Source organism: Rhopilema esculentum, chromosome 21 (genome assembly GCF_057945365.1).
Source record: "Rhopilema esculentum isolate cy_ngs chromosome 21, ASM5794536v1, whole genome shotgun sequence".
Classification (NCBI taxonomy): Eukaryota; Metazoa; Cnidaria; class Scyphozoa; order Rhizostomeae; family Rhizostomatidae; genus Rhopilema; species Rhopilema esculentum.
The window spans coordinates 1687390-1713590 of NC_142835.1; the positions used below are offsets into that span (position 1 = coordinate 1687390).

At 37.4% G+C, this 26201-nt stretch overlaps 3 protein-coding genes and 1 long non-coding RNA gene across 6 annotated transcripts; 2 read left to right on the forward strand and 2 right to left on the reverse strand.

Annotated features, from left to right (window-relative positions):
* The first annotated feature begins 2856 nt into the window (after positions 1-2856).
* LOC135684556 (uncharacterized) lies at positions 2857-8681 on the forward strand. 3 transcript variants are annotated; one of them, XR_010515887.2, is made up of 3 exons: positions 2857-3068; positions 4275-4455; positions 6126-8681. It is a non-coding gene; the product is annotated as an uncharacterized LOC135684556 (long non-coding RNA). The 3 variants fall into 3 exon arrangements; XR_016145178.1 differs by lacking the exon at positions 4275-4455; XR_016145179.1 differs by lacking the exon at positions 6126-8681 and having other exon boundaries at positions 4275-5355.
* Positions 8682-9175: 494 nt separating this feature from the next.
* LOC148957557 (uncharacterized) lies at positions 9176-10567 on the reverse strand. The gene has a single exon (XM_089115030.1). It carries the CDS (start codon positions 10565-10567, stop codon positions 9176-9178), a length of 1392 nt encoding a protein of 463 aa, XP_088971156.1.
* A 1131-nt stretch (positions 10568-11698) lies between these two features.
* On the reverse strand, positions 11699-14641 carry LOC148957558 (uncharacterized). Its single transcript, XM_089115031.1, has one exon. The coding sequence runs from the start codon at positions 14639-14641 to the stop codon at positions 11699-11701; it is 2943 nt and encodes a 980-aa protein (XP_088971157.1).
* A 1942-nt stretch (positions 14642-16583) lies between these two features.
* LOC135684555 (ras-related GTP-binding protein A) lies at positions 16584-24284 on the forward strand. Its single transcript, XM_065200166.2, has 9 exons — positions 16584-16741; positions 17505-17604; positions 18687-18753; positions 19312-19534; positions 20264-20359; positions 21045-21167; positions 21915-22006; positions 22492-22607; positions 23265-24284. Exons 1-9 carry the CDS (start codon positions 16727-16729, stop codon positions 23354-23356), a joined length of 924 nt encoding a protein of 307 aa, XP_065056238.1. The 5' UTR covers positions 16584-16726; the 3' UTR covers positions 23357-24284.
* The last annotated feature ends 1917 nt before the right edge of the window (positions 24285-26201 follow it).

Here is a 26201-nt window from a genome sequence, read left to right on the forward strand (position 1 = left end):
ATTGTGCATTGATCACTAGTAAAAGCGTCCGACCAGTTAGTGTGCCTGACACTTTTTCCAAGATATTCGAAAAATTGATAAATAATCAAATTAGTCCTCATCTCGATAAAGCCCTGTCCGCTCTCGTTGCAGCCTACAGGAAGGCTTACAGTACACCGCATATCTTAATTAAATCGCTTGAAGACTTGAAAGTCAAATTGGACAATGATTAAATTGTCGGAGCAGTACTGATGGATTTATCAAAGGCCTTTGTTGGAGCGATCGAGTCCTGGGAATAGGGTGGTGCCCAGTCTTTCTCCCGTCGACCACTTCGTGATAAATCGCTTCGGCACTTGACCGCAAGAGTTAGTTAGTTGACTATTGTGGCTGAGTGTGTAGTAAGCACGTTTTTGTTACGAAAATCACGTTCATAATCTCACAAATGGATTTTCTCTATGCTCCCACCTAGACTTTACAACATTTGGCGCCCAACGTGGCGAGTTGGCGCCCAACGTGGCGATATAAGGAAAATATTTCGAGTTGAATTGTGAGATTAAGCGAGTTGGAACGAAACGAAGGAAGACGAAGTTGAACGTCGCGCGGAAGCAAGAAGAATCGTGAACGGAAATGTGGAGAGACTGAAGAGAACCCGAGGTGGAAACAGGGCAGTAATTACGAGGTTTGAGCGAGAAGCGACTTTGATAATACGAGATCATGGTGATACCCTTACCACGGAAATCCTAGCAAAGCTGGATTCGATTTTGTCTGTTCTTCAGCAGAAAAGGAGGCTATTGTGTAACTTGAACGATGAAATTTTGGCAAAATGTCATATTGATCAAATAGAGAAAGAAATCGAAGAATCAGCTGAGATAGATGTGAAGATCGAGGAAATTATATTGAGAATTGGAGCTTGCAAAAGGGGTACTGTTGCTGGAGCTTTACACGGATTTGCTTAACCGACTGGAGTTTCTACACCGCCACCCGCTATTCGAAATGACTTGTCGACCGATGCAACGCTCTTCGTACCAGCAAATGGACAGCTGAATAGGAGTGGTAGCTCCTCACATTCGAATAATATTGGTGTAAAGCTGCCTAAAACTAATTTGCCTAATTTTTCTGGCGATGTGACGAAGTATCAAGCCTTTTGGCAAAGCTTTCAGTGTGCTGTGCATGAAAATAAACAGTTTTCGGCGGTTCACAAAATGAACTTTCTAATGCGATCACTTGAAGGAACTGCATTAAAAGCCTTGGAGGGGCTGGCAATTACCGAAGAAAACTATGAGCATGCTATAAACATTTTGCAGACAAGGTTTGAAAATCCAAAGCAAATAATTAGCGCTCACACGCAGGCGCTGTTAAATTTGCAGAGTTATCCAAATGAAACTGTGTCACAGATTCGAGCGATATACGACAATATCAATGTGCAAGTCCGTGGACTGGAGACATTAGGCATTTCATCGGAACGATATGGCAGTTTGTTAGTGCCCGTGATAATGTCAAGAATGCCGGTGTAATATGCGTTTTGGTACCATATGCAAAAGTGTAACATTATGAAACGCAATGTGTTTCAAATCCTGTGATTTCATCGTAGTGCGATATTATGACACGTTATAATTAACAAATTGAGCACAATGCTTTTTGAGTTTAAAATTTCACACTTTTCAATAAAGAAAACTCTGGATTCGCTATTAATGTTGTACTTTTTGGCATAAACTTAACAAGGGAAATCATAGCACCGCTTCTTGTTAGTACCCCCTTGCTAGAAATAGTTCGATTGTTCTTTACATTCTGAACAATATGAACCAGAACATTTGCGTTCCCAGACCGGTTCGCATGCGTTTGAGTACCCGGACCGAAATGCATAAGGTTACCGAAACGCATATGACACCGGCAGAAATTACCTTGCAAGTGACTCGAAAGACATCAGAGCAAATTTGGCGAATAGACGAGATTTTGGACATCATAAGGAAAGAAATTGAGGCAAGGGAAATAAGCCGAAAACTTGACACGAAGACCACTTGAAAATCTGAGAGAACAAGCTCTGCAGAATATCGAGGAACAACGAGAGCCTTTGCGGTTATCAAAGATGGTAAAAAGGAACGAAAGCTGCAGTGTTATTTTTGTCAAGGAGAACACTATGCAGAAAAGTGTAAGGTAGTTACCAGCATCGAAGAAAGAAAATCAAAATTAATGGAAGGAAATCGTTGCTTCAATTTTTTGAGGATTGGAGATCGAGCGAAAACATGCAGAAGTCCACCGAAGTGCTTTCTCTGTAAAAGCAAACACAATTCAGCATTGCACGAAGACCTAGTTATGGAAGAGAAGCGAGGGGTACCTGCACCGCAAACGACGGTCAATACCGCGTCAGATGAGAGAAAGAATGTTCTTCTACAGACAGCACAGACGTATGGCTTGGGTGCGGATAGGAGCGAGAAACAGCTGGTGAGCATCCTGTTTGACTCAGGCAGTCAGAGAAGCTACATTTCAGAAGAAACGGTGAAGAAGCTGGGGTTGAAGGTCGAGAAAACAGAGACCGTATACTTGAAAACTTTCGGTTCAAATAAATATGGGAAGTAAGTGATAGGGTAACGGTAAATCTAGAAAGAGGAGATGAAATATTGCCGTTAACCGTATTAAGTTCCCTCCATCTTTGCTTGCCATAAAGTACACCAATAGATGTAAGTTGCTATCCACATTTACAAAGTTTGCAACTCGCTGATAGTTATGCGACTTGCGAAAAGCGCATAGAATTAAATATTGGTGTAGATTGTTATTATCGCATAGTGCAAGGCGAAGTAAGAAAGGGCGGCAATGGCCTTGTTGCAATAAGTAGGAAACTCGGTTGGTTGCTTTGTGGACCTGTTGTTTGTAATGAAGGTGATCAAGGCTCTTTAAGTAATGTGATGAATTTAATTGTTGATGTTTTACCTTCGAGAGACGAAATTACAGATGATAGCAGAGAAATCGTCGAATCGCTGACGAAATTTTGGAAGCACAAATCCGCGGGTCTTTACGAAACCGAGAATCCTGAAAACAAAAAGATCGATAATGGAGAGGTGGATATCAACTTCAAGGATGGTCGCTACACGGTAAGACTTCCATTTAAAGATGATTTGTATCGTAGCCTACCTTCAAATTATGAAATAAGTAAGAAACGGCTTGAATCATTGTTCAGTAAACTTAAAACGAAGACCGATCTTTTGAAACAATATGATGAAATTTTTCAGCAGCAACTTTCTGATGGTATTTTTGAAGAGGTTTCTCAAGAAGATATTGATAAACAAGGGTCACATTTTCTTTGTCACTTTGGTGTTATTAAAAGTGATAGAGAGACAACCAAATTGCGTATAGTGTTCGACGGTTCCGCGAAAAATTCACAAGGAAATCTCTCTCTAAATGATCGTCTTGAAACAGGGGAGAATTCTATGCCGCATCTTTTTAACACCTTGATACGATTTCGCACGAAGCCAAGAGTTTTGACAGCGGACATAGAGAAGGCATTCCTCCAAATCGAACTTAATGAGGAGGATCGTGACGCACTACGATTCTTATGTATGGTATGATGATGTGACTCGAAATAACCCAACAAAATGTTGTTTTCGATATCGACGGCTTTGTTTTGGTCTTAATTGCTCGCCATCAATCCTAGGCCAAGTCATTAAACATCATTTTTTGCAATCCAAATCTGAGAGTCCCAAGGTGGTCGAGATTCTCAACAGGTTGTATGCTGACGATTTATCTTATGGAGCTCAACAACCACAAAAAGCCCTTGAAATATACGAAAAGGCTAAATCTATTATGTTAAAGGGAGGTTTTAAATTGCGTAAATGGGACTCTAACGATAGCATGTGTTGGACGAAATTCGAAAGTCAGAGGAATCGGGTGAGACACCTGCGGTGGAGCAGAGCGTGGTCACCGGTGAAGATGACCAAACATTTTCTGAGTATGCATTAGGGACCTCAACAAGTAGTTTTGATAATGTGGGTAAGAAGGTTTTAGACGACTAGTAAGAAGCACAAAACGTTGTCTGACGAAAGTCGTGGGTCGAGCGACACTAAGTTATGGGGAATTGGAAACAATTGTCCTGGAAATTGAAAGAGTAATAAATCCACGACCCCTTACCTACGTTTTTGATGATACGGATGGGGTATCATATCCACTAACCCTATCCCAATTAATTAACGGTCGTAACTTGAGTCAACACCCAAATGAAGCACATTTTGAAGTAATTAATACGTATGAGAGTTTGTCGAAACGAGCTAAGTATAATCGAAAATTACTTTCTAATTTTGTAGATCGATGGAGGAAAGAGTACCTACTGGGGTTGTTGAAAACTTACAGGCCAAGATATTTGTATCCTTAGGAAGGACCAGAAAAAAAGGTCCTTTTGGAAACTTTGCCTAGTGTTAGAGCTGCTGACAGGAACAGATGGTTCAGTGCGAGCAGCCAGGGTATTAGTAATATCACGGGATGGCAGTAAGAAAATCTTGAATCGAAATTTGAATTATCTTATTCCGTTAGAAATTCGATGTTCCTATTGGCAGAAAACCGAGTGTGCCGCTAATGCAGCCAAGGACACGCGAGCAATGCCACCTCAGGGTAGTGCGCAGCAAACGCAACCTAGGCAAAGGCAACAAGCGCCTTCGCAACCACTGCAAGCTATTACTAGGGCGAAACGCAACGCTGCTATTATTGGAGAGATGCAAAGGCAAGCTAGTATGAAACGTAAATGAATATATTGTGATTTGCAGTTATGTTTCGAGTTTAAAATATTATAGTTGATTTTATATTCGTATTTATAAGGATGTTCGATTACGCTGTATATCAAACCGGGGGAGTGTGTTGGAGCGATCGAGTCCTGGGAATAGGGTGGTGCCTAGTCTTTCTCCCGTCGACCACTGCGTTGACATGTCTTTCGTGATAAATCGCTTTGGCACATGACCTCAAGGGTTAGTTTTTATTCATTTTTCTTCATTTTATAATATTTATATAGGTTAAAGGTTCATACATATATTTGTTTTTCAACCTGACCTGTTTAAAAGATTAAAATAAGCTCTAATACCAAAAAGGAAAGAAATTTACTAATCAAACCTAATTTACAATATTATATAAAACTAGGGCTATAAAAAGAGAACGTAAAGATGAAATAAAAGTTGTCCCCGACTATAGCTGTTCTTTGAAGGTTTTCAGGGAGGGGGCCAATTTAGTAGCTCTTTCTAGACTGTTCCACAGTTTTGGACCGCGATAAGAAAAGCCTTTTGGCCATTTATCGTTGTGTACGAAGAATTGAGTACACTATGTAGTGGGTCGCGGGGAACGCATACATATACCTATATATATATATATATATATATATATATATATATATATATATATATATATATATATATATATATATATATATATAGAGACGCTTTTTCGTAACTTTTTTGCTATGCAAGGCATGCTCGTTTTCCTGTAATTAGGGTACCGATTTCTATTGCTTGCGGCCACGAAATTATGTTGACTCAACGTCATTACGAAGTCAACGATGCAAAGAAGCATTGTATTATTGGCAGAAGGGAAGTTGGCACGGCTTTTCGCGAAAACAATCAATCCTTTGTGGCATGACGTGATTTAAGAAACGGATAAAGTGGCAATAAAAGTTTTGATTGGAAAAGTGCATTGCTATTGTCAATTTTGCCATTGCTATTCTTCGCATATCAGAGCCCTGTGCTCCTACCATGAAGATACCTCAGCACGTACTCTAGCGCTCCAACGTGCATGGAGCTGTGCACTTCGCGACTGAAAAGATCTTACAAATCGTGTCACCTATACTAATACTTTGCAACGTAATAACACCACAATTTCCAATTAAAGTAATTTCAAATCCAAAAAGCAAGTAAGCAAAGAATAACTATCTTTGTCGCAACAAACAACTAAATTTAGCGCCTCAGCGTTTCTGCCCTCAGATGCTCTAGGCAGGCACGTAAATAATAGGGGGGCGTGGGGGGCGTGACGCCCCCCCAAAGTTTGGAAAATCCAGTTACAGTTGGAAAACATAACGGTTGACTTGGAATTTTATCTTAGGACCAAACTTGTGAATTTTATATTTTAAGAAGTTTTTTTATTTTAAATGTAAAAATTCTAAACATTAAAATTCACAGGCTGAAGCTGACCCGTCTCCACTGGATCCAAATTGCACAATTGCCCTGTTTGCTTTCTTTCTGACGGGAGTTGAATCAAATTACGAGCAGGCAAGGTGAATTTCCGGATAAGAAACTTGAAACTTTACAGTTTGGAATAATAATTCCCGTATTGATCAGAAAGTATTAGAGTGGGAGTTTTTTAAGAAACTACGAGTAGTTAATTCAATAAAAGATTAATAATCTTTCAGTACTAAAAATTCTCAACGCTTCTTATAAAAACGAGTTTATGCTAAACTCCCCCTGTTATTTGTTAACGCCCTTGACTCCTTATCATAAATTCCTATGACAAAACTGCTGTAAAGCAAGAACACATTGCAAAAACTGCAGTAGAAGTATTTGATCAAAGAAGAGTGTTTTATCTTTCGGATCAGGCATATGCACAAGTTTGTTCTCAAATCATCATTTCAATTGTAAAGAATGAAAAGGAATTTGGCCCTCTGAAAATTGTTAGTAGTTTTATTCGATCAAGAACAAAAATTAAAGGCTCAAGTTCTTGGTGCTTCTATATCGTGAAAAAATGTATTTTAGATAAGATTGATCTGCGCCAATTGATTAATTGATCTGAAAGAATACTACTAATCATTAAGTATATCTTATACTGGTTTTGCTTAAATGTTGCTTTACTTCTTACTGTAAGTTAAAATGTCTGTTTCATGTTGATCAAAATTTAGAGATTTAGGCTTTTATGCTTTAGGCTAATTATTGAGTAAAGTTTTGGTAATTATAAAGAAAATAGAACTATGGTGTTCGGGCTATTTACAAATATCAATTTAGTAGGTACAGTAGATTTACTGGTCAAATGAAAAATGTCTTACTTAGATTGGAATTTTCATCCTTCCACGCCCCCCCCAAAATTAGCAACTTGTTTTCGTCCCTGGCTCTAGGTGAAAGGTTCGAAGATCATCGATCGCATCAGTTAATATTGAAAGCTTTATAACGGTTTCCATTCCAAAAAGCAACTCAAGTATAAAGTATAACTACCCATGGGTGTAGCGGATGCTATTAAACTACCTACAAAGCATCAAAAGAGTACCGGCATTCTTCGTACACAGCGACAGGATACCTATGTTTATCAGCGGTATCTTAAGATCAGTTTCTGATGAACGCACAAACCGTTCTACAAAAATAATAATTGCTATGGATGTAGTTAACAATAGTTCATTCATTTAGTTTGAGCTTCGTAATGCACGTAATCGTAAAGCCTCATTTCAAGAGTCGTTAGGAAACTGACTCAAGATTCAAGCTTCACAGGTATTGAGTATTGGCGTCAATCTATTGTTAGAGAGATTTAACTTTTCATGTTTTAGTAAAATCTGATTAGTTTGACGAATTGTTTTTCTTAATTCCTATTGGTTACGCTATTTTTATACTTTTTGTAAAACGTATATATGCACGTGTGATTTAACTTGGAGTAGAGAGTTTGAGACTAGAGTTAAGAGAATGTAAGTCTCAGAATTGAAATTTTTGATGTTGAACTTGGAAGATGTTTCTTTTTGAGCACAACTCTGCAATTAAATACGTATCTTGAACTAGCGCTTGAAGAATACTTAACATGTTCTCTATCATCCGAACATTTTGCGAATAATTTTCTCAAGTAGTCTGGTGCAAGTAAATTTAAAGATTTGTTAGTTAGCGTGGCTGTCTCCTTTCTTACAAGATTACTGATAGTTGACCAGCCAAGATTCTGAATTATCGGAGCAGCAGACGCATCGTATGGGCTGCTAGTTACAATTCTGGCAGCTCTATTTTAGATTTTATTCAAGACGTCAAGCCTTGATTCACTACAGCAGTCCCAAACGGAACAACAGTAGCTCAAATGGGGCTCAACAGTTCCTCTATAAATTTTGTTGAGTATGTCAGATGGAAGATATTTCTAAGAATACCTAATAAGTCCAAGGACTCGATTAGCCTTGGTCTTGATAGTATCGATATGCTTGTCCCAGTTACGTTAACTGTATATCTGAACATCTAGGTATCTTGTGTTGGTAATCATTTCAATGTCTTGATCACCTATTAAAAAAGATGGTGGAGCATCAGGCTGGCTTTCAGTCTTATGGATGTTTGGACCAGAGCCTGAAACAAGTGATTGCGTTTTCGCAACGTTCAGGGAGAGTTTGTTTGCATGCAACCAATCCTGTAGCTTCAAAAGATCTAAGTTTAGGTCACTTTGCAGGTCATCAATACTTTTTTAAGAGAGGGAAATGGCCGTGTCATCAGCATACATGCTGACATGAGATTTCTGCAAGGAAAAAGGCAAATCATTAATGTAAATCAGGAACAAGAGTGGACCAAGACAAGAGCCTTGAGGAGCTTCACAATTTGTTCCCCTCACATCAGAGGCGGTGCAATCTACCCTGATGTGTTTCATTTATCCAAGTATGATGTGAACCAGTCATGGTCCAGGCCGGTCACTCCGTACATTTTCAGTTTTTCAGTAGGGTTTTATGATCAACCGTGTCGAAAGCCTTCTTCAAGTCAATAAAGATTAGACCAGTGTATTTTCCTTTATCTTTATCCAGGTACCGATCATTGGTGCTAGCCAGAAGGGCTGTGGCTACCGAGTGTAAGAGTCGAAAACCAGGTTGATGCTCATATAGTGTGTTGGGTAGTTGGCTGAGCATCCTTGTAAGGATACACGGAAGGTCCTGCGTCCTTAGTTTCCAACATTTACGACAATTGTAAATATTAAGTCCAGCTATAATGACTAAAAGATTGCCAGAAGACGATGATAATAAAACAAACAGTTACATTTTAGACTGTGATGATTTGTGAATGAATAAATGAAATACAGCGTTTCGTTGTGATAATGCGTTCGTTCGCGATGATTTCAGGCGACAACTCTCTTTAACAACTTTTAAAATAACACCTTATACAGAAAAAATAAGAAGGCCCTTACGTAGGCGCTTGTACATAGGGTGACCAACTAAACAAATTCAACACACTCCCCCCGATTGACGAAGTCAATCTTGGAATAATCTATTTACAAAAAAATGTACGTTAGTTGTTATTTAAATAATGTTTGCTATGTGTTCTCGAATGTCTTCATCCCGTACCATAGTAATCGATGGTTCATGTTCTTTTTGACCATTAAGGTGTTCAATTTCAGTTGAGTTTTCTTCGTTAGCATTAACTTCAAGTGGGTATAAACGTTGTATCGGTCTTTTGATATAGATGACTCGTCGCGACTTATCTAATGTTTTGATTTCTGCAGCTCTAACTAGTCCGTCTCTTCCAGTTAGAAGTTTAACGACTTTTCCCATCGCCCATGTATGTTTGGGAACCTTATCTCTGAAAATGTGTACGATGTCTCCGACTTGTATTACGCGTTTCGGGTTTTTCAAACAACGATGTCGTTCGTGTAACGATGGAATATATTCCTTTTTGAACCTTTGGCGAAAATGTTCAATGATTAATTCTAAATAACGAGCGCGTTTTGTTAATGAAGTTTTATCCGAGGACAACGATAGTGATTCCGACTGATCGAGGATTCGTCTTCCGATGACAAGACACGACGGCGTTAATGGTGGTTCCGATATCTCTTCACCAACGTATGTTAAGGGTCTAGAATTTATGATTCCTTCAGTTTCGATCAATGCTGTTTCCAGTTCTTCGTACGAAAGCTTTGCGTTTCCCAGCGTTTTTCTGAGACATTTTTTCGTTAATTTTACGCATATCTCCCACCAGCCACCCCACCAGCTGGCAGTAGGAACGTTGAATTTCCATCGAATGTTCATATTTTGCGCATACATTTGAACGTTTTTATCCAGAAATGTTTTTCCATTGTCTGAAACGATAAGTTTACTTAGTCCTCTCCGAGCTGTAAAACGTTTAAGCGCGCGAATGAATGTTTCTGCGAAAAGATCTGGAACTAACTCAAGGTGTATTGCTCGCGTATTTGCACAACTGAATAATGCAATGTAGCATTTATTCATACGATCAGTTTTGGTGTAGATATCCTTTACATATAAAGGACCTGCAAAATCGACTGCAACGTTGGTAAATGCTGCATCTTCTGATAAGCGATATGCAGGTAACGGTGGCGCATTTGGTGTTTCGTATGGTTTTCCATGTATAGCTTTACATCTGGAACATTTCGCAATTAAGGATTTTACAATCTGACGACCTTTCGTAATCCAGTAATTGGATCGTACTTGCGCGAGTGTTTCATTGACTCCATTGTGTTTGACTGTTAAATGGCTATGCCAGATAACCAATTTTGTAAAATGATGCTGACGTGGCAATAATACGGGGTGTTTACTGTTATACGAAATCGATGCATTTTGAAGTCTACCCCCTACTCTGATTATTCCTTCTTTGTCGACAAAACATCCGAGGTTATTTCTAATTTCTTTATCATTTCCAGATAGATCAAAGACCTTTTGCACTTCTAAGTGCCACATGATTTTCGCTTCGTTGACTTTGGACAAAAAGTCGTCACTTATGTCTGTTTGTAAATTTTTAACCTTTCCTTTTAAAATTGCCACGAATTTCAATACGAGCGCAGTTACCCGTATTAAGCGAATGAAGCTACTGTAATTTACGCATGGAATGATTTTGTTCAGATTTAGCTGATCGTAAAACCGCAAATTCGAAGGAAAGTAATGTCATTTTCGACGATGATGAAACCTTCACAAAATCGATCTCTAATACAGTATGCAATGGTACCGAATCTAAAATCCTAGGAATGCCTTGGAACAGAAATAACGACAAATTTGTGTTTGACTTTTCGGAGTTTATCGAAGCCGCTAGCAGTAATGTTGAAGTAACCAAGCGCAATATTTTAAGAACTACCGCGCGGTTCTTTGATCCGCTCGGAGTACTTTCGCCGGTAATTCTTCCGCTTAAAATGATATTTCAGCAATTGTGCAAATTGAAAACAGCCTGGGATGAAAAACTCCCTGACGACATTTGCAATAATTGGCTCAAAATCGTAAACAACATTGCAAACACAACATGAATTGAATTTCCACGAAGCCTAATGGGAGATATTATCAGTAATGACGCTATTTCGATTCAACTACACGGCTTTTCTGATGCAAGTCAATATGCATATGGGGCTTGTGTATACCTTCGCGTCGAATCATCATCTAAACTAGTAATAAGCCGATTAATTTGTGCGAAAACCAAAGTAGCACCTATGAAAGGTGAAACAATACCGCGACTTGAACTAATGGCCGCAGTAACACTTTCGCGTCTTATAAAGTCAGTCCACAATGCCTTGATTAGCACAATTAACTTAGAATCAATCTTTTGTTGGACAGATTCACAGGTTGTCCTTCACTGGGTTTTAGGTAACAAAGAACACAAACAAGTATTTGTAAGAAATCGAGTGCATGAAATTTGCGATTTAACCGAAAAGAAAAATTGGCGATATTGTCCAACGTCTAACAATCCAGCTGATATCGCTTCAAGAGGCATTGATTGTTCTAAAATGCAATCAAACGAGTTTTGGTGGAACGGGCCACAGTTTTTGGAAAACGACTCGGAATTTTGGCCTGTAAATGAAATCGCGCCCTCGCAGCAAATCGAAATTAATACAAACGTTGTCGTAACTGAAAATAACTATGCATATTTTCAGCTAGTTCAATGCGTTCAATAAGCGAATCACTGTTAGAGGCCCATTTCCTCATATTAAACCCTCCAGAAGCAAAACAAAGTTTGAGTTTACGATAAAGTTCGAAACTTTCCTCCTCAGTATCTAATGAAAACGCAAAATCGTCGATATATAGAGATTTTTCGACGGTTTGCACAAATTCGTTATCTGACTGTCGATAGTTTTCAAGGTGGTGACGTACAGTAGCATTAAGAACATACGGCGAACTCGTAAGTCCAAAAACTAAACGTGAAAACCTCAATGTTGCAAGCTCAGGATCTTTTTCAAAAACGTTATCGTACCACAAGAATCGGAGAAAATTCCTGTCGTTTTCTTGTATAATGATATTCAGAAATGCCTTTTCTAAGTCACCAATTAACGCTATTCGTTTAGCTCTGAGTCTCAAAAGTACATCAAAAATGAGAGGTACCAGATTTGGGCCTGGTTCTAAGCAATCGTTTAAACTTACTTCGCCGTTTTGTTTAGAGCTTGCGTCGTAAACGACTCGAAGTTTTGTAGTTTGCCGCTCTTCTCGAACTACTTCCCTGTGAGGATTATAATACACAGATCCAACAGGAGCCGAGCATAACTCCGTATCCTCTACCTTTTCTACAACACCGGAATTTAGTTGTTCAGAAATTACTTCGTTGTATTGATGCAAAACATCGGGTTTTGAATTTAAGCGTTTTAACAGGCTTTCGAGACGTTTACGTGCTACTTGATAATTGTCTGCAATTACAGGATGATCTTCCTTGAATGGGAGCGAAATCTCATACTTTCCGAGTTTTTGATTAAAATGAATTTTTCCCTCTAATGGATTTTCGCTACAAGTTAGTTCTTGCTCATTAGACTTGATACCCATAGATTCGATATCCCAGAATTTGTGAAGTTCGTTTATCAAATGTTTATCGCTATCAACGACAATATTGTCAGTTTTAAGGACATGTGAAATGATAATGTTCGATGAGTGTTCATTTGTTGACGGTATTTCTACGGGACCGTTAAGTACATACCCGAATCTGGTAAGTGTAGCTACGGGGCCATAACCATGCTCCCCCCGTACTACGTGATCTAACATGAACTGCCAAATGTAGTCCGCCCCAATCAATATGTCAACTTCAAATTCATCCATGCCGCTACCTTTATCAGCTAAAGGCAAATCTTTTATGTGGGGATATTTCAGTTTGGCTACGTCTATGGCTTGATTAGCAACCGGGCTACAAATATTGTCTACCACAAAAGCATTAATAAACACAGTTAGGTTATCTGCTCCTTCGATAGCAATTTGGATTGAATCGCACGTTTTTAATGTCCCACTAACGTTACCGAATTCTTTAATGATTACCTTTTCTGTGCTTATGGTGGGCAACTGTAACTTATCCCTTAGCCTGCGTGAAATATACGATTTCTGGGAGCAAGAGTCTAAAATAAGTCTTACAACGCATTCTTCTGTGTTACTGTCTACTCTTCTTACTTTAGCTCTTGCAGTTTGTAATAAGACAGCGGTATTTGTGGTGTTATTGCGAGACGCTAGTAAAGTACTTACCCATGGTTGTGTGGGCGGTGACTGAGGCGCGGCGACGGTTTCCTTGTACGCTGTTTCTCTTGCTTTTGCAAAACTTGCGGAACTGCCAGCTTTTGAGCCACAAATTGCAACATGGTGCTTTCCTTGGCATTTGAAACATCTAGTATTGCTTCTGCAAAATCTGCTAACATGTCCACCACGTAAACAAACAAAGCATCTCCGTTTCTCGCGTAATGTCTGCTTCCGCGCGTCAGGATTCGAAACCGTTGTGCAGCTCGAAGAAAAATGTTTCTGCCCGCAAAATAAACAAGATGGTATTCCATCGTTTGCACTTCTTTCTCGTTTCTGGTTGTTGATTAGCAGTGTAGCTGCTGTGGATTGCTGAAAGGATGGTTTTGATAAAACTGTTTTTGTATTGGTAGCACTACCAATAGGTGCATAAGCGCACTTTTCTCGAAGTGAAATTTCTTCACCGAACGCTAATAATAGTCCTTCTAAATCCCATTCATCCGATAGTTTCCTCGAGATAAGAAGTCTTAACTCTACCGGTATTTTTGACATTATGATAGGCGTCAAGATAGTTCCGTAGCTTTCTGCAGATACACCAATTCCATTTAAGCTGCAAACAGTGCTTTCAACTTTGTCGTACATTTGACGCAATTTCTTTAAATCCGCTCCGTTTTCAGTCCTTTGTAAATCCATTAAGGCTTCAATATGTTTTGAAATAATTATTTGACGATTTCCATATCGTTTTCGCAATAAGTCTAGAGCTATTTGATAATTTTCACTTGTGAGTGGAAGACCTGATATCGTTTTAGCGGCTTCGCCAAGCAGCGATTTCTGTAAGTATTTGAATTTGTCGATAGGAGCCAAGCCTTGAGATTCATCAATTGTTGAGGAAAAACTATCCCAAAATGATGGCCATTCTGTCGGGTCTCCATTAAACACCGTTAAAGGTAATTTTGGTAGCTTCACTTTTCCTGCTGTGGCAAAACCTTGTGATTCGAAGCTGCGATTAAGTTCATGTTGCGGGGCGATCGTGTCCTTTTTGCTAACTAGATCTATTTGACATATTATGACTTCCGTTTCTTCTTCCAAATCGCTACGATCTACTATTTCTTTCTCGATATCGACTTCTTCCAAAAGATCCTCAATTTCTGTATCTAGTGTCGTGATGATCAATCGTTTTCGTTCCAGTGTGTTTTTGATTGATTCGAGTTTCGATTGTTGTTCCGGTGGAAGATTTCGACCGCGCGGAGGCAACAGCTCTCGGGCCTTCGCGACATTTTTGCGAACAACCAGGCGATGACCGTTTCGTGCCTGAATTTTCTTCTTTAATGTTTCTTTTTCAGACATTACAGCTCCCGGGTCACGGCACCAAAATGTTGGGTAGTTGGCTGAGCATCCTTGTAAGGATACACGGAAGGTCCTGCGTCCTTAGTTTCCAACATTTACGACAATTGTAAATATTAAGTCCAGCTATAATGACTAAAAGATTGCCAGAAGACGATGATAATAAAACAAACAGTTACATTTTAGACTGTGATGATTTGTGAATGAATAAATGAAATACAGCGTTTCGTTGTGATAATGCGTTCGTTCGCGATGATTTCAGGCGACAACTCTCTTTAACAACTTTTAAAATAACACCTTATACAGAAAAAATAAGAAGGCCCTTACGTAGGCGCTTGTACATAGGGTGACCAACTAAACAAATTCAACACAGTGATTTATTTGCATCCAGGTATTCATAAAACTGATTAAAAGTTAATTTCTCGCTATTTTCCAATCCTCCGGAAATTTCCCGGCAAGCAATGATTTATTGAAGAGATCTCACAAGGACCCGCCAACCACTGGCAAAGCAATCTTAAAATAAAAGCTCACAATGCCATCGTGACCTGAACCATGCGATGTCTTCATCTTATTCAAGGTTGATGATTATTTTTTTTGTCATGATGGCAGAAAAAGAGAAACTTAATGAAGGAGTTTCAAACGGGTATTCACCAGACAAGAGTGGATTGGCTTTATTTGGAATTTTATCGCTAAGTTTATTCCCAATGCTGCAGAAGTACTCATTCATTGAAGATGCAATTGCTTTGTTACCCCTAATTGTTTGCCGTCTACAGTAAGGTTAGGCGCAACTGTAGTGTTCGACTTTTTGTTAATGACTTGGTTGATGGTTTTCCAAGTTTTCTTGAGGTCATCTTGAAACTGCGTGATTTTTTCAGAGAAATACTCACGTTTAAGTTGTGTATTCAAGTTATTTAACCTGATTATACTTACAGTGATTTTCAATCTGTTTTATCAGGGCTATCGCAAGGATCAGTCCGTGGTCCTATTCTTTTCAATTTCTACATCAATGACCTGTTTTATTTCATTAAAAAGGCTTCTCTTGTAAATTACGCAGATGACAACACTTAAGCACATTTTTCAAAAAGCCTGCCTCAATTAATTAACGTCTTGGAAAAAGAAGCAAGCATCGCCCTTACCTGGCTCAAGGGTTAGCAATCATTTGATTCTGATAAAGCCTTAATCAGAATAAAATGATTGCTAACCCAAAAAAATTTCATGCTCTTCTCGTCAGAAAGAATAAAAAGTTCTGAAGCTTCAGCAAAAGTTCTCCTCAGTTAGATCTATGGAGAAGATCGAAAAAATACAGGAACGAGCCCTACGTTTTCTTTACGATGATCATGATTCATCTTATAGAGATCTGCTTTGCAAATCACAAAAATGCACAATGCATGTAGGTCGGCAAAGGAACCTCTGTATTGAAATTTTTAAAATTGTAAAAAGGTCAAATCTTGAATTCATGCAAAATATTTTCGAACACGAAAAAACTATTTGCATTTTCAAAATCTTTAAAATTTATGAACTATAACAAAGAAAATCGATAGCCTGAATATACCTGACGCACTATTAGCCTGTTATTGATAACCAAAGAACTTAACATATAGGCTACTCTTGCAGAACTTATTCTTTACGTCTATAGACAACAGGATTTCGAAGATAATTAATAGAGAGTGCGGGAAAATAACCGACCCGAGCGAGGCTATGTTTGAAGTTCAATTTCTTGATAAGTTATATGTTTGATGAGAAAAGTAATAAGCTAGAGGTTTGTTTTGGTATTGACACTGCAACTTTTGAAATAAATTTCATAAGGCTACTTTATTTTTCAACAAATACCAAATATGAAACTAATTTGAAAGTTTTTTCTTCCAGAAAGTGGCGCGAAAGTGGGAATTCTTTCCGCTGCCAAACTCAAAATAAATTATTTTTTATAATGGTTCTGTACGAGGCTAGCTCAATATGCCGGTCACATTTTCGTCACATGATATAAATGGTACCACCTCAAACTTTGTATGGATGCTTGATGTGGCTGCTCAGTTTCAGAAGAATAAAAAAGAAACCCTTGGTAGATTTTTTCGCTAAAAACTATTCAGGATGATGAAAAAGAAGGTATGTAAATTTATGTAAAATGAATTTCACTTCGAGATGCAAAAATTGGGCTAAGCACGGCTTCCTTTTTTCTCTTCCTTAAGGGTGCCCCAAACAATTTAACTTTTACGTTTAGAAGTAAGTACTAGTAGGTACTAGAAGTAGGTAGAAAGAGAGTCCAATCAAATGAATAGTAAAAAATGTCCACAAAAAATGTCCTTTTTATTTCATATCTGAGCTTTTCATAGCTACACTGTGAACTATAGCTAAAGTAGTCCCTTTCATATACCAAAGGTCATAGCCCCGTTAGCACTATAGGTACTGTATACTAAAAGTAAAGTGTTACAGGGCCTTTTTTAACTTACTAACTAGGGAGGCAATCGCCCCTACAGCCCCAATGATTTTCTATTGTTTTAAACAATAGGCTGTTGTCCTTCTCCTTCAATAAACAAAGGTTCACCATCACAGCTAAATTCTGGAATAGGCAATGAAGTGTTATATGACAGGGGTGGGCAATGAATTTCACAAAGGGCCACATAAGATACCTGAACTGTGTTGGAGGGCCAAGCATAACTTTTTCTGCACAATAATCCTTATCTCTCCTAATGCAAAAATTATAAAAAATTATCTATTTTGGCTGCTACTGATTATCAGAAAGATCTACATAGATATTACTTAAATTTTTTAGGCTGTTAGTATTTTTGGCTTAAAATGAATTTATTGTTTGTTGACTTTTATTGACTTTATGTATTTTAAATGAAAAACGATTTTGGTATTTTTTAAGGTTCTCTTGATGGGCAAAAGTTGCTCAGGAAAAACTAGCATGAGGTCAATCATATTTGCTAACTATATTGCTCGTGATACCAGAAGACTGGGAGCAACAAGTATGTATATAACAGATCTCTGAAACATTTATCTGTCATGGATTGTAGGCCTCTCAGTTTGAGGCGCATGATTGCATGCACGCATATCCACATATGCCAAGGCGAGACCAGGTCTGCATTTGTTTATGCACCTGCTTCCCATAAAGTAGCAACGTCATGCTTCTCAGCCATTTGCAAAAATCACTTTTCGTTCAAAAACTTTGTCTGGTTGCCCTGGGAATCATTTAATCAAAATCTGTATTGATACTTGATGTGACTGCTTCAAGACCCTTTTAAGCTATGTGATGAGAATACATAGAATTTCAGAGAAAATTGTGATATTGAAATGAGGTTAGCTGACCTGAATCCTCTAATCTTAGTCATAATTTTGGACGAAGTTTATAAAGATGATTTAAAATTTAGAATCAACAATTATTTGAAAATAACACGAAAAGTGAATTTTATATATGTTACTTCATCAGACAGCCCTCAGAGAATAAACATAAAAGGAAATTTATATCCAGATGACAATCAAGGGAGGCATTTGTGTGGCAGTAGTTTCACACCCAGTTGAGAATCCTACTACATAAAATATCTATCAAAAAGCAGTTCACTTGAATTGTAGTGGATGCTATCCACCAAAAACAGTCACAAAGTCTATACATGTGCTTTTGCATGGACCAGATTCAGATCTAGATTGAAAGAGTTGGAGAGTTGCAATGAAAGAGTTGTATAAGCTGACTTTTAAAGAAATCTAGAATATGCAACTGGCTATGGAAAACTGTAAAAAAATTTATCACAGTTTTTAAAAGAGGGAATCACACCTGGGGATGTTAAAGAAAAGAAAAGCACCGGTGAGAGTAATAACAGGCTCTTAAAACAGACAAAAATTAGTAAAAAAAATTAAAACACTACCTTTGTTTAAAAATGTGTTCCATATAAGAATATATGCTTTCAGTCTGGCAAAGGTTTGTCTGAAGTTAAGTGGACAAAATTGGTAGCCATGCCAACTGGTTTCGACCAGTATTTGAAATAACCAATTCAATGCTATTCGACAAGATTACTTGTTCAACTTACCAAGAGCTTTTATCAATCTTTTGCAGTTGATGTGGAAACATCACATGTTAGATTCTTAGGGAATCTTGTCTTGAATCTGTGGGACTGTGGAGGGTATGTAACTAATGGATGTGTTTTGAATAATTTTAAATGCCACAAAAAGCTGTAATATTGGCAATTGTATCTCTATAAAGGCCAATCAAGCATAAGATTCTGTGCTATATTTAGAGATTTATTGTCTTGTGTTCAGTTTTTTGTTATACGTTAAGTACCAAAAATTAATCCCACATTTTTTTTAATGTCTTAATGTCTTTGAAAAGCAAAGCTTTGAAGCTTGCATGTAATTAAAATGTTTTTCCAGAGAGTAACATCATTAAATTATATTGTAAGCTATTTATTTTTGCTATCAAGAAATGTTTGTATTGATAACTGGAATCTTTAACTTTAGTCATTAACTTTAACCTAAATAGACTCTTTGGTAAAAATTCACCAGATGTATTCCACTTATTTAGAAGCTGATGCCTGTTCATGGAATTTGCCCCTCTTTTCCATAAAAACTGCCATCTTAATAATATTCTACCCTCGGTTCCTACCATTCTTAGCAATTTTTGCAGAAAAATTATTAAAGCATGGAAATATTTTGCAGAAAAAGTTTTTTACTTATTCTTCCAGGCAGGAAGCCTTTATGGAGAATTATTTTGCAAGTCAGCGAGACAACATTTTTCGTAATGTTGAAGTTTTGATCTATGTCTTTGATGTGGAGAGCAGAGAGATAGAAAAAGACATGCATTACTACCAGTCCTGTTTAGAAGCAATTTTGCAACATTCTCCAAAGGCAAAGATATTTTGTCTTGTTCATAAAATGGACTTAGTTCCTGAGGACCATAGAGATCAGGTGAAGAGATATATAGTTTTCTAGCCAAATGTCAGTTGTGGCAACTTTAAAATTTTGGTGAACAGGGCTGTCGAGAGCCAGCTCGGTCCCAGGGGTGATTCACACAGCTGGACCCCTTAAGAAAAGGTCCTATGGCCATGCCCTGCCGTCACAGGAGAACTAGGAAAACACCCTTTTAGCTACAATTGTTGAAAAATATTTTTAAGGATTTATGAAAATCTGCAAAAACTTTTTACATGAATGAAGGACATGTTTTCTCTGCGACAAAATTACAGGCGTTGATTTCATGTAAGTAGCTGAAATAGTAGTTTTTTGCATTGTAAATAGATATTATTACATTAATACAGGCCCCATCAGAGCACCGCCCCCGGACCTTTTACCCCTCCTAACCCCTCTCTTGATGCCTCTGTGGTTGAATAATCTTAGGTACTGCATTTCAAGTAATTTTTGTCAGCACATTTTTCCTCACATTTTTAGCACATTTTTATTAGCATAAAAAATTTATCATATTTCTCCCATGCTTGCATTTTCTTGAGATTTCAGTAAAAGCAACCTGGGTGTTTTTGTAAACTTTAAGTAATGATTTTAATGCTAGGTCATTGATAATGCAACATCTAGATGACAAGTTGACAAAAGTGTGTCATATTACAGCTTTTCTTCAAATACAGTGGTAGGAAAGATAATCCTGTTTTGAATTCAAGAAGTTAATGCTACTAAATATTCCTCTAGATATTCCATGAACGAGAAGAAGTGCTGAAGAGACTCTCAAAACCCTTAGATTGTATCTGCTTCAGAACTTCTATTTGGGATGAAACATTATACAAGGTAAGGTTTTGTGCTGTTGAAAACCTAACTTTGAATCTAGAGTGCCATGTCAGTTCATATATAAGATGAAATCATCTATATCAAATTTTGAAGCTTGTACACATTGAAGCTTTGCATTCACGCAAGCTTGGTTCCAAAAACCTGTTAAAGCACAGTAATTGCAAGGGAAGTCTTGTAAGAAAGACCCTATGGCAACATTTAAAACTTCAAATAATTTCTTGGGGCCCCTATTTGTCTGTGGGCCTCTATGTCTGGACCTGGTGGACCCAATGGGGAGTGCTCCCTGGCACTTCTCTGCTCTAAGCTAAAGTAGCAAATAAGAGTTTATCAAAGAGAATTTAGGATTTCAAATACATGTGGTTTCTATTAGTATTTTACAGAGAAGTCATAGGAACCCAAAATTACATGGTTTTATATATTATCTTTTTCAAAAAGTCTCCAAAGAGTTTTGGTATTAATGGAATGGAGACAGAAATGTTAGTGTCAAAGTTGTTATAATGCCAGTTCTTTTTTTGGAAGATGAAAATGCCTGTAGTAAATTCTAATGAGTTTAAAAATTGACTCTATTGAAAGTGTTTTTCAAAAGGCTACTGAAATCCTAGACTAGCACATATGTAACCTTAGTGCTAGTAGTGATAAAAATATTTGCTTTACTTTTGATCTAAATTTAGTTTTCCCTTCCCAGGCTTGGTCAAGTATAGTTTATAAACTCATACCAAATGTGCAGCAATTAGAGACTAATCTAAATGGTTTTGCAAAGGCTATTGAGGCAGATGAAGTCCTGCTGTTTGAAAGAGCAACTTTTTTGGTAAGGAAAAACCTTCACTATTATAGGTCTGCTAAGCAGCCAATACTATGAATCACATGTTTGGTGAACAAGTTTTCTCTATGATGTATTTAATTATCTTTGCTAAATGAATTTTTTAAACAGCCCTGAATCTGAATTTTGTATTTGTTACTACAAAACATCCAAAGGTAGTTTTTAGGACCCTGAGAGCAATGCATATCAGGCAGTGTCCTGGTCCTTTTTCTTGGTGTGACCATGTGACTCCTATGTCTGAAATTACAAAAAGCTGGCGACTCTCCTCATTCTAAGTAAAATTTTGCCTGGTCTGAGACCCTAACCACAGAGCCATCCTCGCACTTGGCTCAGTGGGTAGGCCTGGCATCATTAGTATGGACACAGTTCTCAACTATTTATAGATTTCTCACATTTGAAAGAAAGAACAAGCAATAGAATATAACTCCTTTATGAGCTCTATATGTTGATTCAGGTAGTGTATGTATTCTTCAATGGTAGCTGAAAGAATTTTGGTATTGACTTCCGAAACGGTACTTAGTTCAGTCTTTATTTGTTTTTCCTGAAAATAAATATTAAATTTTTTGTTTTCAAAGTTCTCAATAGTATTTTTAGGCTTTAATTTCAGAAAATCATTTTAAAAAATTGATATGTTTTTAGTGTGTCAACCTTGGATCGAGTCCAAGTAAAAGAAAGCAGCTGAATAAACCCATTTTCCATTTGTACCTCCTTAACCAAAGCATGTTCTCTTTACAGGTCATTTCCCATTGTCAGCTGAAGCAACACAAAGATGTTCACAGATTCGAGAAGATAAGCAACATTATAAAGCAGTTTAAGTTGAGCTGCAGGTAATATTGATTTTACATTTTTTTTGGATAAAAATAAAGACTAAGAAAATAGACCAAAATCAACAAATAGTGATATTGCAGAAAGATGTAGTCCTTTGACTCTTGAGCCAAAGATAGAAGCTGTCTTGTTCTCAAAATGATAGTTGTGATGAAATTTTTTTATAGCAAGGCCATTGAGACAAGCAGGAAGTAACCAGGGTCACCACACTGGCACCTCAAACTTAATAGATTCAGGAATAGATTCGAAGTTATAAAAAGGCAGTGGTTGATTTAAGGGCAGTTGCCCCTCTCTCACCAGTTGAAGCTAGTCTGGTGCCCCTTTTTGGAAATGTTTTGGCACAATGAAGAATTTATGAATAAGTCTTATTTCGTAATGAGGCCACTTTGATTTTAGATTTTAGGCACATTTATGCTGACATGGCTGTGTTACATGTAAACTTTTAATTAAAAATACTTTAATGTTCCATTCTCTGTTTATCATTTAGCAAATTACAGGCCCAGTTTCAGAGCATGGAGGTTCGCAACAGCAGCTTTGCAGCATTTATTGATGTGTTTACTTCGAATACTTATGCAATGGTCGTCATGTCGGATGTCGGAATTTGTAAGTATTCTGGATTTGTAATTTGTAAGGGGTTTTTTAAGGAGAAAATGCAGTTTTCGATGCATGACCCTTAGCATGTAACCGATGTTCAATGCCAAACACCAGTGTACTAGGCTACAAAATCGTTTGCGACGTAATGGAAACCTATTCCCAAAGATGCAATGCCATGGGGGGCTTTATCTCTCTTTCAGGAAGTACCCCATCCTCCAAAAAATCCCCCCACCAAATTAATTCCAGTGAAGTTAAGAAAGCTAGTAAAATATTTAATCTGCATTAAAAAATATGAATTTTTCTTAGCGTAATGAAGTTGATGGAAATTCGTTATAAGACGCATAAACTTGCTCCTGAATCTCTAGTGCAACTTGCCATTTATACTTTTGGTTCTTGAAGCAATTTATGAAATTTGTTAACTTGAAAGCTTTTAGCTGGATATCACGCTAGTTCGTTGACTCTTTCTCATTAGCTTTCGTGTGTAAAGAATTAAACTCTATATATTCGTTTAATTCCTCTAACAGCAAAGTCTAATAATTATTTCCCGGTGTTTGCTTGTTAATGAGCACTTTGAAAGCAATTTTTCTTTCGTTTACCCGTATGATCATTGCGTGCCTTAATTAAAAAGGGTAAATTAAAGCGTTGCGCATATTGTTTATCTTGTAGCTTCAGCTGCCACATTGATCAACATCAAGAACGCCCGAAAGCATTTTGAACAACTCGAGCGAGTAGACAACCCATCATTTGTTGCTAGATAGATATTCGCTCAATGTTATTATTATAAATATATTTCCAAATGTGTTGATTATAAGCTGTTGTAAAAACCGATATCTGTTAAATGGTCCGGTAACCAAAAGTGCAAACTTGTAGCTGCATTGTTGAGTTAGCTAGTCACAAACGTCTTTTCATAGTATAGAATTACCTTGTAAAAAATGGTTTGAGATCAAAATTTTCAACATTGAAAGCGAATTCAAATTTAATCGCAAATGTTTAGTGATAAGATTTGTCATTTCGTTCTAAAATTAGCTTTTTACAATTTAAGAAATCCCCTGCTCTTAATTATTATCGAGCAACCGCCACAGTACATAGGCTCATCAAATATTATAAAGGTCTTCCTCAAGCTTATATGAAGGAACTTTAAAGATGTAATTTACAGGTTATTAATTTTGGACAAATCAACCCACAAAATAGCAGCTTTCTTTTCTGTATTTGCCAGAAAACGATGCTGTCAGGAAATTTTTCAAAATCATTACATATCAAGTAGGCTCATGCAACGAAGCTTATCAAAAAGTGGTGGGGGATAGTTTTCTAACAAAATAGAATTCCATTTGCTGGAACAACTTTATTCGAAACCGTTTCTTGCCTAATTTTGACAGCCAACTGCATTTAAAACTCTGAATCCTAATTCTATTATTATAATCTGTATCGTTTTGAATTCTATTTGCTTTTGCATCGAGATACTTCATTTATGACTCCTCAACTTGTAAGGGTCTCTCGTGTCTCAACCTGTCGCTCAACTTATAAGTGTTTTTTTTCGTATATTGGTCACGGCCTGATGTCACACTTATTTCGTGTGCGGGTTAAAGCTAAGCTCTCTAATTTTGCTATTATCGTAGTTTGTGGAACTTCGCAAATATTTCCTTGTATTGTCTTCGATTAGAATTTGATAATATGAAATAAACCACATTGACTTCTTTTTCTCTGTTATAACTCCCTAAAAAGCAAAGCTCGCGGATATGTACTGTAAGTTTTTAACTATACAGCACAAAAGGACACTGCTTCAGTGTAGCCTGCATGCAGACTCTACTGTTTTCCACTCAGCTCCTCTGTTTCCTTTTTTCGATCTTTCTGTTGAGTTTAGTTAAAAATTCATCGTCAAAGAAAATGAAAAAGATGGATCATGTGCCAGAGACACTTACAGGCAAGCTGCAACCATTCGAAAGATAACAGGAAAGGTGGCTTGTGAAACTAGAAAGACCCCATAAGCGGTGCTTTAAAGAACAAATCAAGAATAGAGTTCGTTTTTCCTGTACTTTGTATCCGTTATGGCGTGTATTCCTGTTGAGGGAAGAAAATAGTCCTTTTTATGTTTATTTTCAAGTTTAAGGCCAAGGCAAATATTCGGTAGGGCTTATATTCGGAAGCAAGTTTACGTGCCAGGAATAGGGGGCTTATTTTCGGGTGACTTTGTTTGGAGTTTTAACGTATACTTGTACTTAACATTAACTCAATGACCTATCATCGTTTGTAGGAGCTTGTAGAAAATTTTGTAGAATCAACAATAGTCTGAAATAAAGAATGATTTCCTGAAAATTTTATCTGTCTTTATCATTTTTCAGGTCATTGCTTTTTTTTAAATGTCACCTAGTAGTTTGAACTCAAATTCTTGTCTTTTTTTGGCTCCACAATTTTTATCTTATTGTACAATTTTGCTTTTTATTTCAGAGCAGTGGGTTTTAATTTTACATAGGTAAATTGTATGTACCATGGTACCTAATTTAGTATCAATGTAGCAAATAAGGAACACCGCAACCCGCCGAAAACAAAAAGCAACAAACACACGTGAAATAACTGTGACTAGTATTTCGTCCCGGCATATAAGGCTTCATCAGAGCTAAAGTAAACAGACTAAAAAGTACACAAATTTAAAATAGGCGATGGTGGTGTCCGATTGATGGACGTGGAATGGTGTGAATGCAGTGCAGCGGAGGAGAAACAGATAATGAAAGTAGAAGAGAAAGGTGGCGAGTGATGTGAAGAAGCGTTGGTGGTGGTGGTGGAATGAAAGTGTTATGAGGATGGGCAGTGGTGAAATGATAAAAAGTTATTATAATATTTAATAATGATAATACTAATAACAATGATATCAAACAACAACAAAAAAATAAAAGACAATTATAGCGAGAATATTGAAAGTATCGATAATAATTGTAAATCAATAGCAGTAATGATAGTAAGGTCATTGATGGTATGTTCTGAGTTGCAGAAGGGTTCTGCACCACCAGACTTCTCTACTTTTTTGTTGATAATGTCTCGTCTGTGTTCGTTAAATCTGTCTTTCAGTCGTCTGCTTGTTTGACCGATGTATTGGCAGTTCTTGTGTTCGTTAGTTAAACAGTGCTTGCACTGTAATGAGTAAATAACGTTTGTAGAGTTGCAGTCCAGTCTTTTTTGATGTCGTAGTTTTTGTCAGTGTTAGTAAAGTTAAATGTAGTAGTACTGTTTGCGATATGTTGGCATATTACGTAGTTACGTCGCCAGTATCATTTAGTATCAATTTTCCCTGCATGCACATGGAAATGTTATCTGCCTCCCGATCGACAAGGTAAACGATGTTTCTCCATTCTGGAAACGTCATTCCAGCCAAGTTTCTCCTTCGCAGAGGATAAGCAGGAACTTTTCCTGATTTAAGCCCCATTTTACCCCAAAAACAGCGAAAATTCCTCGTTAACCATCACAATTCAATATCCCCAGTTGATAAAGAACTCGAAACTGGTAATCAAGTTTCCCCGTCCCAAAGTGGTACTCCCCTCCATTTCCGTCTGATCTAAAAAACCCTTCTTATCCAACCCAAAAAACTCTCACGTGGTCTATTGGGAAAGA

What these genes read in the sequence shown, in the direction of transcription:
- LOC148957557 (XM_089115030.1), bottom strand. Translation starts at nt 10,567, where the DNA reads ATGTGGCACTTAGAAGTGCAAAAGGTCTTTGATCTATCTGGAAATGAT.
- LOC148957558 (XM_089115031.1), bottom strand. Translation starts at nt 14,641, where the DNA reads ATGTCTGAAAAAGAAACATTAAAGAAGAAAATTCAGGCACGAAACGGT.
- LOC135684555 (XM_065200166.2), top strand. An exon ending in CTGAGGACCATAGAGATCAG is followed by an intron (nt 19,535 to 20,263) that starts GTGAAGAGATAT and finishes ATATTCCTCTAG; the next exon opens with ATATTCCATGAACGAGAAGA. An exon ending in GGGATGAAACATTATACAAG is followed by an intron (nt 20,360 to 21,044) that starts GTAAGGTTTTGT and finishes TTCCCTTCCCAG; the next exon opens with GCTTGGTCAAGTATAGTTTA.